The 13,264-nt window shown below is 42.5% G+C and overlaps 1 protein-coding gene across 3 annotated transcripts; it reads left to right on the forward strand.

Annotated features, from left to right (window-relative positions):
* Positions 1-1,191: 1,191 nt before the first annotated feature.
* LOC310900442 (CD59 glycoprotein-like) lies at positions 1,192-9,513 on the forward strand. Of its 3 annotated transcripts, none has more exons than XM_083838459.1 (4): positions 1,192-1,317; positions 4,779-4,851; positions 5,572-5,673; positions 7,846-9,513. In XM_083838459.1, exons 2-4 carry the CDS (start codon positions 4,788-4,790, stop codon positions 8,037-8,039), a joined length of 360 nt encoding a protein of 119 aa, XP_083694585.1. In that variant the 5' UTR covers positions 1,192-1,317; positions 4,779-4,787; the 3' UTR covers positions 8,040-9,513. The 3 variants fall into 3 exon arrangements, with proteins under 3 accessions (XP_083694585.1, XP_083694584.1, XP_083694586.1); XM_083838458.1 differs by lacking the exon at positions 1,192-1,317 and adding an exon at positions 2,165-2,365; XM_083838460.1 differs by lacking the exon at positions 1,192-1,317 and adding an exon at positions 4,370-4,611.
* The last annotated feature ends 3,751 nt before the right edge of the window (positions 9,514-13,264 follow it).

The following is a 13,264-nucleotide window of genomic DNA, read 5'->3' on the forward strand; positions in this document are numbered from 1 at the left end:
TCCTTTGCTCTAAAGTGCAACGTGGGACTGATTCTGCTGAGACTTGAGCAAAAACTGTGACGTTTTCCTGTAGTCAGTTCTTCTTTCTGACATACAGAATTAGTAGCTCCAGTGATGGGATACCAGCATATTGTTGTTCCGAGTGATTTTTTTCCATTACTATCTACCACTGTTACATAAACTGTAGATTTTTACAAGCCCTAGTATTGGATTCCCAATGTGCACATCTTTTTCTTGTGCCACACAGCATCTGGATCTTCCACAGCGGTATAAGGTAGAAAAACAAAAACTGAATGTGACCCCTGCACCAGTTGTTCAGGTGAAGCATCTGGAGAAGTAAAACAGAATCGTATTACCTCCCACAGAAGTCTGAGTAACAGTGTGAAGTACTAGAATAGTTTTAAAATGATTTTGAAGACTTCTCAGTAAAAATTATGAGGGGAAAATGTGATGGCTGTGGCTTAAATGCTTTTTCTTAACTGAAAACTCATAATTGGTTAAAAAAATCAATGAAAATGGGTTTAGAAACCCATTATTTAGCAGAATTAGAACTTATTCCAGTGCAATAGGTTTGTTGTGTGTGTGGTTTAATGACTGTTAACTGTCATGCCTTGCTGTGGTATGCAACAGGGATCTTATGTTCTAGTAAAGGGGTATCAGTAAAGGTCGTTAGGATCTGTAGAAACACTTCCAACTCTTAACAAACTTACTCAAGGAGTGGTTTTTCCCTTCAGTTGTTAAAGAGGAGAATGTAATTATTGCCTGCTGTTGAGTAAGACAAGATACAGGACCATACTATTCTGCGAACTTGTGAGCAGTGATGTTGAGATTTTGTGAGCTGTGATCCAAGCATGTCTGCTAGTCAGCTAACTAGTCAGCCTGCTAACGATGCATGTATGAAGTAAAAACCTACACGGGTAGGAAAAGAGCTTATTGCTGTTACTGTACCAAATGTACATGTATGTGTAACTTGAGAAAGGTTATATAAAATGGTTTCAGGCAGCTATTTTAGCACAGTGGCATACTGCCTGCAGTTACCACATGTGTTACTGCAAGCACTGTACCTCGTCATTACTTGCAGATGAAACAAAGTGTATGCCAGTACTTTCCTCACCCCACCCAAAAGCGGTGTTTATGCCAAATCAGTATGAAAAGTGAAGTAGCCAAGATGACTGAAGAAAACAAGGCATTAGCTATGTATGCCAGCACTGTTGAACTGTAGAAATCATCACTGGGGAAGAGAACTGGTTGTCAAGATCCTATATAAGAAGACAGCAATTCACCAGTGCTCTGACTGATTCAGCAAGCAGCTGTTGGGTAGGTGTATTTGTAAATGCTGTTATGATACTTCTAACTGCTAAATGCTTGCTGTTTGTTATAAGCTGTACAACATACATACTGTGCTGTCTGTCCCGTTGGTGACTGTCCTTTTGACCCAGCCTGAAGTTCTTTCAGCTTCTGCTGACTCAGATGCTGAGGGTTTGATGCTTACTTTACTGGGCAGAAGAAGGCCTAGTAAAGCCTCGTTGAACATCTATGTACTCAGTATAGAGCTGACAACTTCGTATGTTCAAATGTGAATATGTACCAAAGCTCCCCCCTTTTTTTGCTTGTTTTTGTTTTGTATGTGGGAAAGGCTGTCCCTGACTGTTTACTATAGCTGTAGCATTTCGCTGGGCTTTTACTGAGTCGGTGGTTAACGGGGAGAACCTTCAGCCACTGCTCGGACTGCAGCATAGGGTAGAAGAACAACTGGGGAGCCAGCCACTAGCAAAAAAAAAAGTTGCTGCTGAAGTTACTCCAGCGTCGGGTTAACTCCTGTCACTAATCGTCCATGCAGGAAATGTAAAATGGAGACAGACCCAGGTGGAAATGCCATTTACAGGACAATAGGGGTTACTGGAAGGGAAAACAGGCACATACACACCCATGGCTGAAGGTCCAGTTCCTCAGTGCAAAGTTTTACAAGTGAATTAAGAAATTAAGTTTATATATATATATATATAACATAAACTTACCAAGTCTTAATTTCGCCTATCCTGCTGCTTACTAAATCGCGCCCAGTAACACCCTAAGCGCCTTACGCGCCTTCGCAGTTAATTAGGGCCCCGTTAGAGCCAAGCTCTTAAGTCCCTAAAACCCTGGCTCTGCTCGGGCCGGGGCTGCCCCTGCCGTGCCGCAGCCCCTCCGCTGCGGGCCGGGCCGGGCCGTGCCGTTGCCCGGGCTGCGCCGTTGCCAGGGCCGTGCCGAGCCGTGCCAGCTCCGCCGCTCCGCCCCAGGGGCGGGCCAGGCGCTATGGCACCACAGCCCCTCTGCCCCACCTGCAGACGGTGCGGGGCTGGCCGTCGGCGGGGGCGCGGAGCCGGTGAGGGCCGCGGGGAGAACCGCTAGCCGGGCTGGGAGCTGGGGGCCGGGGGTCGCCTTGCGAGGTCCGGCGGCACCGGGGTGCGGAGGGGCCCGGGAGGGAGGGAGGAGCGGGGCGGCGGGCAGCGTTGTTGGGGCGGCACGACGCGTCAGCCGGGCTCGCCTTCACAGCCCCGGCACCGCAGTGCGCTATAGGGGGACGCGGGGAGCCGAAATCCCCCCCCCCGCTCCTTTTCGGGGGCTGCTTCACCCGGGGCCGGGAGCGGTGGTCCCAGGCGCCGAGCCGAGCCGCAGCCGCCCCCCGGGCGCGGCTCTGCCCGCGGGGACTGCGGAGAAATCCCGCCGCAGGCCGGGCGGCTCGGAGCTGCAGCGAGAGCAGCAATCCAGGGGGCTTGGCTGGGGGACTCCTGTCTGTCTCTTGAGCCGTGCCGTGAATCGCGGGCTACAGCATTTCTATTTATAAAAAAGAGCTGCAGTTTTACCGGTGGCTCGTCTCTCTGCAGTACAGGAGCACAGAAAAAATGACTGGTTTTCCTCAAAAAATAGATACGTCAGTAGGGTTACTGCTGACAAAGCTACTCTGCTGGCTGCGATGACTTTTATTAACCTGCCTTACGTTGTTCTGGTCATGGCTTGGTGGCTACTACGGGGACTACTGTATTTTCTGCTCGTGCTGCTCTTGTTTTTTCCCTCAAAACCCTACATGTTTCTTTATTTGTCAGGTCAGTCACGTGCTATAATAATGACTCTTAGTAGGGCTACTGTATTGTAAATGCAATGCAGAAAAATCGCTGTTCAGAAATGAACGAGGGGAAAAGTTACATGAATACAGACGGGCTTATGTTTTGGACCATTATGCCTGAAGCTCCGCTCCTGCACGCAAAAGTCTCTAGCCGTGATCAAGTACTGGTTTTATTTAAGTGGTTAGGAATCTTGCATTGACTCAGATGCTCCCCGGATTCAGTTCCTGGCACCGCTCTGAGTCTGGTGAATGCCAAAAGGCAAAACGGCTATGCTCTGCTGATAGCCCTGTGTGGCTGAGGGCTCCGCTGAGATGGCGACGTGCCCGGGGATGTTCTTGTTGCGGTCCAGGACGGCTCTCGCTTTAGCCACCAGCCTTGCCGTAACAGCCGGGCTAACGGCACTCCTGCAGATTGATGTCGCGTGTGGGAAGAGCTTCCGGATACAGGATTTTGGAAGGCTCCTCACAAAGTTGTTTACCCTGGAAAGAATCACATCCCACATCTGAAGGATTTTATTTTTAACTTCAGCAATAAACAGAGGAAAAGAGTTCTTTTCTTTTCTTTTCTTTTCTTTTCTTTTCTTTTCTTTTCTTTTCTTTTCTTTTCTTTTCTTTTCTTTTCTTTTCTTTTCTTTTGAAAAAATGACTAGACTTTGATGCAGAAGGATTTAAATAATGTTTTACAACAAAATCATCCTTTGAAGTTCACAGGCAATGTTTTGGGAGGAAAAAATCCATCCCAATGTGATTATGGCCTGCCACACTAGACTCTTAACTGCATATAGAAATAGTTTCAAGCAATATGAACACAGTCTAGAGCAGCGATGCGAGTGCTTCATTGCGGTCCTATCGTAAGTGAGACTTGTTATCTGAATTCTTGGGATTTCCAAATCCCACTTGTCTTTGAAGATAAACGTGTTCCACGTCCTTCTACTGCACGTGCTGGTCCTTCTCTCGCCTGTGCCTGCTTGATACTTAGTCTGAAGAGCCTGTTCTCTGCAATAGCAGAGATGTTTTAGCGGTAGACGCTGCAGTCTGTAGCTCAGCCTCTGCATGCAGAAGTCTGTCTGGCAGTTCCTGCTGCTGTCGGAGTTACTGAAGCCTGACCTTCCCATCTTGCTGCTGCTCGCAGATGGCAGCCGTTGTGGAAGACTTGAGCGATGCCTGAGGTCGCGTGGTGTGTAATTGCATGTGCCAGCACCTCAGTGTGCATTTGGGCAGGGCTGGCAGGAGTGTGGGGAGAGGAGGAGCAAATGCCTCCTTAGGGCAGCTAGATCCGAGGAAGGGAGTGCGGTCTGGCTCCAGGGTTATCACTGAATTGCTGTAAAAGCAAAGGCATTCAGACCTAAGCGACCTCTCTTTGTTAGGTGCACTTGCAGAAGGTTGCAGTTGGAATTAGTGAGGCCTGTTGGGTGGTGCAATAAGCAGGAAGAGAGCGGGCTGAGCTGCAGCCTGCCAGGGGCCTCCGGTGGCTGCGCTCTGAATAAAAACCCTGTTCTCAGAAGGTGCAAAGTCACTCCTCTCTCTTCTCCTTCTGTGACTTCTCTGGCTAGTGACTTCATTAAAATGGAGTCGAGTTTTGAGACCTTGATTCCTCACCATATGTTTTGCTAGTTCTGTGTCGATTTTTAATATAATAAACATCTAAAATCTGTTTATGCCTCCAAACTAGGGGAGAAGCATGGTCAAGATGAATTGTATCCTGTTAACCGTCTGCATCGTTCTGGTTGCTTTTTGTAGTTCAGGTGAGTACAAGGGAGGCTCTTTGCTGATGCAGTGTTATGACAGTGTTATGACAGAAGAAATCATGGAAACTATGTCTGGGAAGGAAAAAAAAAAACAAAACAAGAAAGGTCTGCATTATTTAATACCACTTTTGGGAATGAGAGTAACCTTATAAGCAGGGCATAGTTTCTGTTGCTGGTCGTCTTTGGTCAGAATGGAGATGCTTAATGTGGCAACAAAATGTTCGATTTTGCTGATGGAATATTGGATTCTTGCTGTATAAATTGGAAACTAGGTGTATAGAATGAGGGAGAAATGAAATTTATAAAAAGGGGATAGAATAAAATTCTGATAAAAGTATCTTTTGTCTGTCATTTTGGAAAATGTAATTTTTAAGGTTAAAGAAGCAAAAATTTAATATATTATTCTGCAGGTGACATGAAGATGAGTATATTTTAAAATGATGCAAGTATGTGCTTCAAAATCTTACTTTCAAAATTGCCAGTATCAATATCACAGAATCACAGAATCATCTAGGTCGGAAGAGACCTCCAAGATCACCGAGTCCAACCTCTGACCTAACACTAACGCCTGTACATTTCATCTGGAGTCTTTAGTTTAATAACCAGGGATATGTTTTGTGACAGTTAGATGCAGCTGGTGTTCTTCCTTTTGCTTTTTAATGCTGATAATGTTTCAGCACTTTATTATTCAGTAAAGGTAAAACCTTGTCTTCTTAGGTTATGCCCTGAGGTGTTACTACTGTGAGAACAGCCCTTCCTTGTGCAAGACCAATAGTACTTGCTTATCAGCTGAAGATGCTTGCTTGCAGATGAGATTTGGTATGTATACTGTCCTACAGACTTAAAGTAAACATGGTTGTATCAATTTTCAGTGTCTGTGCACTTCTAATCTGGCCATAACACGCATTTTTAGCCTCATGCAGAAGACGGCTTTGAATGCAAACACGAAGGTCGTGCTTGTAGTGAATTGATATATTTTGACTTGAAAGCAACTGATAAAGATGATGATTTAGACAGTTGATTTATACGTGTACTAGCACGCGCACAGATAGCAGTATATACAGATAAAGAAAAAAAACAACACAATAGTGGCTAGAAGAAAAAGCAGACAGCATTGACTTTAAAATACAAAATGTTTGTCTTGAATTTGTCACACTTTAAAAACAGATAAAGCATGCGTAACTTGTAAAATAAACTTGCAGCTGAAGACTCAGTCTTTTTTAAAATTATTTAAACAATTATATTTTTCTGAGTGTGAATTCACCTGCATCTAAGGAACATGGTCTAGGATATTCAGGGGCATGGAGTTACTTTCCTAGTTGTTGAATAATGTTTGACTCTTTTGCTATGAGTGACAGGGTATTCATTGGAAAACCAGAATATCATAAAAGGAACTCACTATTTATTGAATTTGTGGCTGGCACACATTTTACTTTAGACTTGTTACCTCTAAGGTGTCAAAGTGGGTAAGCTCATGAAAGCATAGAGGGGAGAAAACTGTTTACTGAATTTGAAGTTAATTGTGGTCATTCTAAGGTTAATAATTTGTAATGTAAATATAGGGTTAATATGATGCTAGATAAATAGCTCAGCTGAAGGTCATTCTAGCTCTGTAACAAAGTATTTATTCGTCTCTCTATAGTCCTGGAGTTTGCATTCTATTTAAATGGCAGAAATGAAAATGTGGCAATCCTCCCAGACTTGCTTTGGATTGTGATTTACTCAGCACAGCCTTGTAATTGTTTCTTTTAACGAAGAGATTCTGAAGCTAATAACTGTCTAGTCCCCCACTGTCCAGGCAAAATGACAGCTTGGCATGTTGCACCTTGTAAATGAAGATGTTTGCAACTGTATTTTCCTGCTGGAGAGCCTGCTGCATATGTGCAAGCTATACAGAAATGGACCTGCCAGCCTAGAGCACTGCACTAGATCAGCTCCGGCAGCTGTTATTGTAGTGCAGGTCCCTTGAAAGTGAAATACTGAGTAAAGTGAAATAATCTCCCATTTTCCCAGCTGATTCCCTCTGCCTTTGAAAGACTTGTGCTGTCTTTGGACAGCAGGAGCAAGTATGGGATGGGACTGCCATCTTCCTGGGACAGTCCTTGCTAAAGTTTGTGACTTGTCATGGGGAAAAGAAGCTTCTAACACAGCTGGAGCAGGACACCTCTCCATGCTGCTAGCATCCTGGTTTCTTTTTTTGTTCTTTTCCCTTGAGCCTAGACTGTAATGAGCACAAACTGTGTGCTTTCCTGCGTGCAGCCTACAGCAGTTGTCCTTTGCCAGAGGCAGCAGTCAGGTACCTGAGGTGTTAAGCTAGGTGGAATTCTAATTGGGTTCAATTCTGGTGTTCCGGGGAATAGGTGAGAAGAGGGGAAGGCTCTTCTGCTCTTCAGGCTGTGTCTTCCACATTGTATGTAAAAATGAAGCCAGTCACATCTGATGGGACTTGCCTTCAGCACAAAAATGAGCTTGAGTTTCTGGACTTGCTCTGAGCTTGGTGGAGGCAAACACTTGGACTGCTGGACAATGCAAGAGCTGCACGGTGAATTAGCAGACAAGTTGAGCTAGAAGGTCATGCGTTACCTTTGTCTGGCGGGAGCCCCAGAGGAAGAATCGTTTAAGCTCTAACCGCATACCTCCCAGTGGGTCGTTTAGTCTGAATGTGGAGCACTGGTTAGCTGAGCGATATATATATATATATTAATAAAAATAAGTAATTTGTATTTACATTTGAATTTTAAATATATATATATATTTTAGCCATATGTATGTATACAAGAGAGTACTGTGGTTGCAGGACTACAACTTTCTATCAATATTTGCACTACCAAAGTCCTAGTGAAATCACATTCAGAAACTTCCAAACACCTGGAGAGGGGAAAAAAAAAAAGCGTTAAAAAAAAAAAAAGGCAAGTACATGATTGTCTAGGCAGTGATTCTCTCTCCATACCAAAAATTGCATTACTCTTAATCTGTTTAATTATTTTGCAGGTAAACTGAGAACGTTCTCCTGCTGGAAGATGTCCCAGTGCAACGTGAATGATATTGCTGTATTCCACCAGTTGGATAATTTTGAATACTTTTGCTGCCAACAAGACTTGTGCAATGAGAGCACAGTTACTGCAGTTAACAAAGCAGCTTTCAGTATTGTCTCTGTAATGACCATGTTATGGATGCTTCTGTAATAACCATTATCAATGCTTTACTTCCAAGCTGAAATTATACAAAATCATTAACTCTTTCCTGAATTGTATTTCTTGCATTTTCAGTTCCTAACTGGACTGAAGCTTGACCTTTTAATTTTGAATTTTTTTTTTTTTTTTTTTAAGGCTACATCTGTTAAACTACTGTCTCCATTCATGTGAAGGAGGACCTGTATTGTTAATGTTTTAGGGAATTCAGGAGTTTTGGCATGCCATCTGCACGGGGAAAACACCTTGTTCTGAAATAGTGTCATCTTGTGGAGAACCTGAGCAAACTTCAATGGGTTAAGTGGAGAGGGAGGAATGCGGTATGTCTTGGGCCGGAAAACTGTCTCATTGTCCCTTGAATTTTAATTATTTTTCATTGGGATTTCTAGTTGGTTTTTTTTTGGATGCTACCTTTTTCATACACTGAGCAGTGTGTTTACCCTCAACACAGAAAGTGTTGGATCATAAGTATAAACTTGCTGCGGTGTTCATAACTAATACTGAAGTATTTGATTTCAAGTGATGTAGACTCTTTGTTCCTGTCATTGTAACATTTTCTTTTCCTTTTTTCAAGCCACTAACATAATGGTCAGTATGACTACTTTGGAAGAAAGCATCTACATTTCTTAAAACCAAAACAAAATAAATGCTATAAGTGAGGAACACACTTCCTCTTTTTATATTTCTGTGAGCATGCAGACAACATATGCTAGCTTCCTTTCTAGGCTTTTTTTTTTTTTTAGTTTTGCTTATATTTTTTTCAAAGTCTAGGATTTAAGCTAAGCATGTGCTTTGCACTGAATATTTCTCGCTATACTGAAAATTGTTTATAAAATGCTAAGGAATTAAAATGGCACAACTTGTTTACTTTCCCGTATAATTAGCTTTTGCTTTTTTGAAAACATGGGCAGGTAAACTTAATCCTTAAAGCTTCCACATAAGAGTATTAAACAAAAATTTGGAGAACTTTATATTTTGACTTTTATGCAACCCTATAAATGCCAATCAAAATATATGTATATTTATACAGCATGCAGAAAAAACAGTTTGTATGTGTACAACTTCCAGAGATCGAGCACTCTGCACATTGTTCTGACCCAGTGGTGGAGACAGACCTTTGATGCTTCCCCTGGACTTAGGGAGCCTCTCAGTCAAGTACAACGTGAAATTTTCCTTTGTCTCGTTTGGAACTCTTAGCATATTCCTGCAAGAGTCATGGTCCGTTGCCAATGACATATTCTCTTTCTGAGGACCCTAGCTAGTGCTGTCCAGGGCACCAGTGACACCAGTTCACTCAGTCATAACAAAGGCAGGGGACAGCACTGTATTAATCCAAACCATTGTGTATTCTGCAGTGCATCTTTTGGTTAAGCTTATCTTAGCTATGAAAGCATCCTGGGATCTCTCTGATCACTCAAAGTATGAAAGCTATGCTGTCTTTGATTAATAAAAATTCCAAAAAAGAAAATGTGGAGAGTGTGGTTATTTAACAGCATGCTACTTACAGCTGAATATAATACTAGTTGTTTCTGTGTGGGATACATCCATGCTTCACATCCAGAGACTCTTGGTAAGTGCAAGCCAGACTTCTCTCACTTTTACTTGTGGATGGCTGCTACCTGTGGATGGTAAATTAGTTTTGGCAGAGTGATTATTTGTTTTACAGAGCTGTTATGCGTAGTGGTGTCTGGAGTGCCGGGTAACTTGACACTGCTACCTGGTGGGGTTTTTGATTATCTAAATGGTTTGCTTTATTCTAAATTAGTGGCACAACTAAAACCTGGTACTTAACTGTTCACCTTTGAGAAGACTTTATATATATATATATATTTATCTATTTATTACCCATAATTTATACACTAATAGCCATCTAATCATCAAAGAGTATTCTATGCATCTCCTTCTCAGTGTTCATTGTTTTTGTAGCCGTTAGTCCTTTTTTCTTGGGCAAGAGTTTACAAAGGAGTTATTTTTCCCTGTAAGCATATGAACAAGGAGATAGCTAATGGAAGCTGTCATGGAGAAATTCATTCCTGTGATCTGTCTTTGCCTGAATTCCTCCCTCATTCTGTTTTCCATCTTATACTTTGTGTCTTCCTTTCACGGGAGCTTGGGCATGGAGAGTTTGGAAGCCCTGTGGTGATGATGGGAAGGTGGAGCCGAAATACCTGGTTGGTAAGAATTTTGCTGTATCTTGTCTCAAGTCATCCTCTGGTTTTCCCACTCCTAAATGATAAGGTGGAAGGGAGGTCTCCATGCTATTTCAGGGTGACAGGAAATTCTGAAAAGAAGATGTATGGAAAAAGCAGAGAGGCAGAGCAAGCAATTTCCTCCCACCCCATGTTGGGACGAGAGAAATGAGGAGACTAAGAAATGATGAGCTTTTGTTTTGCAAAATGTGGGGGAATTGCTAAGGCAATAAAGTAGTTCCAGCAGAGCATGCACATGAAGTAAGTTGGTATTGCACTAACTGGGGCATCTGGATACTGTTGTTACATAAATATTAAAGGAACCCAGTAACAGCAGTATCTCTCCAGTTGGGAGAGAGCTCAATGTGTGCGAATCTCCACGTGTCTCTCAGGGACTTGTATCTTGCTGGTAAATACAATAGGCCTTAGGCCTGGAGTCGTAACAAGGAAGTCTGGCTATAAGACACACGTAAACGTTAAAGCCAGTTATCTGTAAAATGTCAATGTTTGTTCCCGCAGAAAAAGTACATTGTACTTTCTGACTTGATAATTTTAAGATTGCACTAACAGGACCTTGATGCAGCACCCTGCATTTTAGAGAAGGAGAACAGAGCAGCTAATTTGACTGTGGGATCCCAGAAGGAAGCAGGTGGTCATTTCCACTCCCATCTTTCCAAGAACAGTTTATCTTTCATGGGGTTAAAAGATAAGATGTGCACATGAGATTATGAATTTATATGCTGTGTTGATTACTACAGTAGGTAGGACAGCTCATACAGCATAGGAAAAACTGTTCTGGAGCCTAGAAAAGTGAAAGTTTAAGAATGCTTTCGATTTCTTTCACTTAAGTGGAATGAAAAAAAATATTTGGAGCAAAGTTGCAGGTAAGGAAGTTTACTGAATTTAGGAACTAATTTTGAAGAGTCAATTAATAAATGATGACACAAGGGTAAATGTGAAGCAGCAGGTCGCTAAACACAGACTGTTCCCCAGGCAACACTAACATGCACATCCCAATATATGAGAGTGGAAAATTCTGTGATTCTGGCCTACTGCAGAGACTACAGGGCTGGCTGTACTCAGGAGCCTATCTTACTTTACATGTAAACCTGTTATATCCACACCTTTTTCCATATATGTTCTTCTGCTGATCTTACTTACTTTTCCTCAAAACCCTACATGTTTATTTGTAAGGTCAGTCGTGTGCTATAATAAGGGTTGTTAGCAGGGCTACAGTATTGATATACAATGTAGAAAAATCTCTGTTCAGAAATGAACGAGGGGGAAAAGTTACCTGAATATTGATGGACTTATGTTTTGGACCATTATGCCTGAAGCTCCCCTCCTGCACACAAAAATCTCTACCTATGATCAATTATTGGTTTTATTTAAGAGGTTAGGAATCTTGTGTTGACTCAAATGCTCTCTGAATTCAATTCCCAGCACTACTCTGAGTCTAGTGAAGTTGCTTGTGGCACACTGCTGCTGTTCAGGAAGAGGGGTAACTCCACCCTTACTCACTGGATGTGTTTGGTTTGATGTTTGTTACGAGAGTCATTTATACCACTTTGGTGGCTAAGGGTGATAATGAAACACTTGGTGGCTAAGGATGATAATGAAGCACGTTCATTCCTGTTTTTCCTTTCTGACAGCTACTCAGAAATGCTAATTTTTGGCAGGTTTTGAGACCAATGAGGCTATGGAGACACTGCAGAATGGGACGAAAAATTTGCTTGTTCAGTGGGTGGAAGTTGTGGTCAGATGCACTCTTATTTGTTATGGAGAGGGCTGCAAACCTAAACTGACTGAAGCAGGACGTAATGCAAACATGACTGTTTAACTTCTGTGCTAGTGGATGCATAAGAAGGACTAATTTGTGAGTGTAGTAATGATGATACTGGCTTAAATGTTTCTGTTGCTGTTTAAGGATCCAGTTTTTGTTTGTGTTTCACTGAAATGAGTTTCAGCACAGCATTTTTGGAATGCCAGCTAGCCCAACTCTGTTTTGAGGGTGTAACACAATGCTATTGTTCCCATGTGTACGATTGCCAAAGAACCCTTTATTCTTGAGAGCGTTCACGCATGCAGTGCTGGGAAGCCTGTGGTCATGACGTTACTGAGAATTTCAGTGGGAAGTGTCTGTGGGAGCTCCCAGCTTCGCATCGTACTGGCCCAGTAGTTGCAGTGACAGTGCTCTCGCTTTGTTTTGTTTGGCTGCAGCCATCTCCAGGAGAAATGACCAGACACTCCTGTAATAAACAGTGTTTAATCATAAGAAGCTAGCTGTGAATTGGAAAAATGGACATAGACGCTGGTCATGCTGGCAAAGCTATTTTGCCTCATCTCCAAGTAAATTCAGACAGAGCAGCTCAAGTTACAGCAGAACTATAGTCCACTTCATGCTCATGCTAGCGTTCCCAGAGATGCTAATGTTTTCCAGAGGATTTCAGATGCTAATCATCAGCTGTCATGTTACTAAGAGGTTAAGGCATAAATGAGATCACAGGCAACATTATATTCATTTATCTTGTAATCAGAAATGAATGAAGACGGTGTGCAATGTTGCACCAGAAAGGGATTAAAGTTATTGAATTGACAATCAGATCCTGAAATTTAATCCCATTTAAACACTAGCAGTTTTTTTCCCTTCCTGTTTCTAGTCATTTTAATTTTGTAGTCTGCTGTAAATTAAAGCTTATTGGCTGTTCAGTGTACTGTGGTATGAACTGGTGCTTATTTCAAAAATGCTAGGTCTGTAGCTGGGCCACACTGGAAGCCATAGAGTGCAAGATAAAGCTAGGAAGCAACAGTTTGCATGCAGAAAAATGTCCTAGCTAAACTATTGGAGAAGGAAAAATATGACAGCTGCTGGTCAGGCATACAAGGTACAGTTTCCTTTTGTACTATACTGTGCAAAGCTTTGGTGGTTTTCCACTTAGAAAAAGGACTTTAAATCCATCCCTCACCCTGAAAGCATGACTGGTGTAACAGTGGTACGCTTCCTGGCCTCCAAGGCCTCCACGGGACAGA

This window comes from Anser anser (genome assembly GCF_964211835.1).
Source record: "Anser anser genome assembly, chromosome: 5".
Lineage (NCBI taxonomy): Eukaryota > Metazoa > Chordata > Aves > Anseriformes > Anatidae > Anser > Anser anser.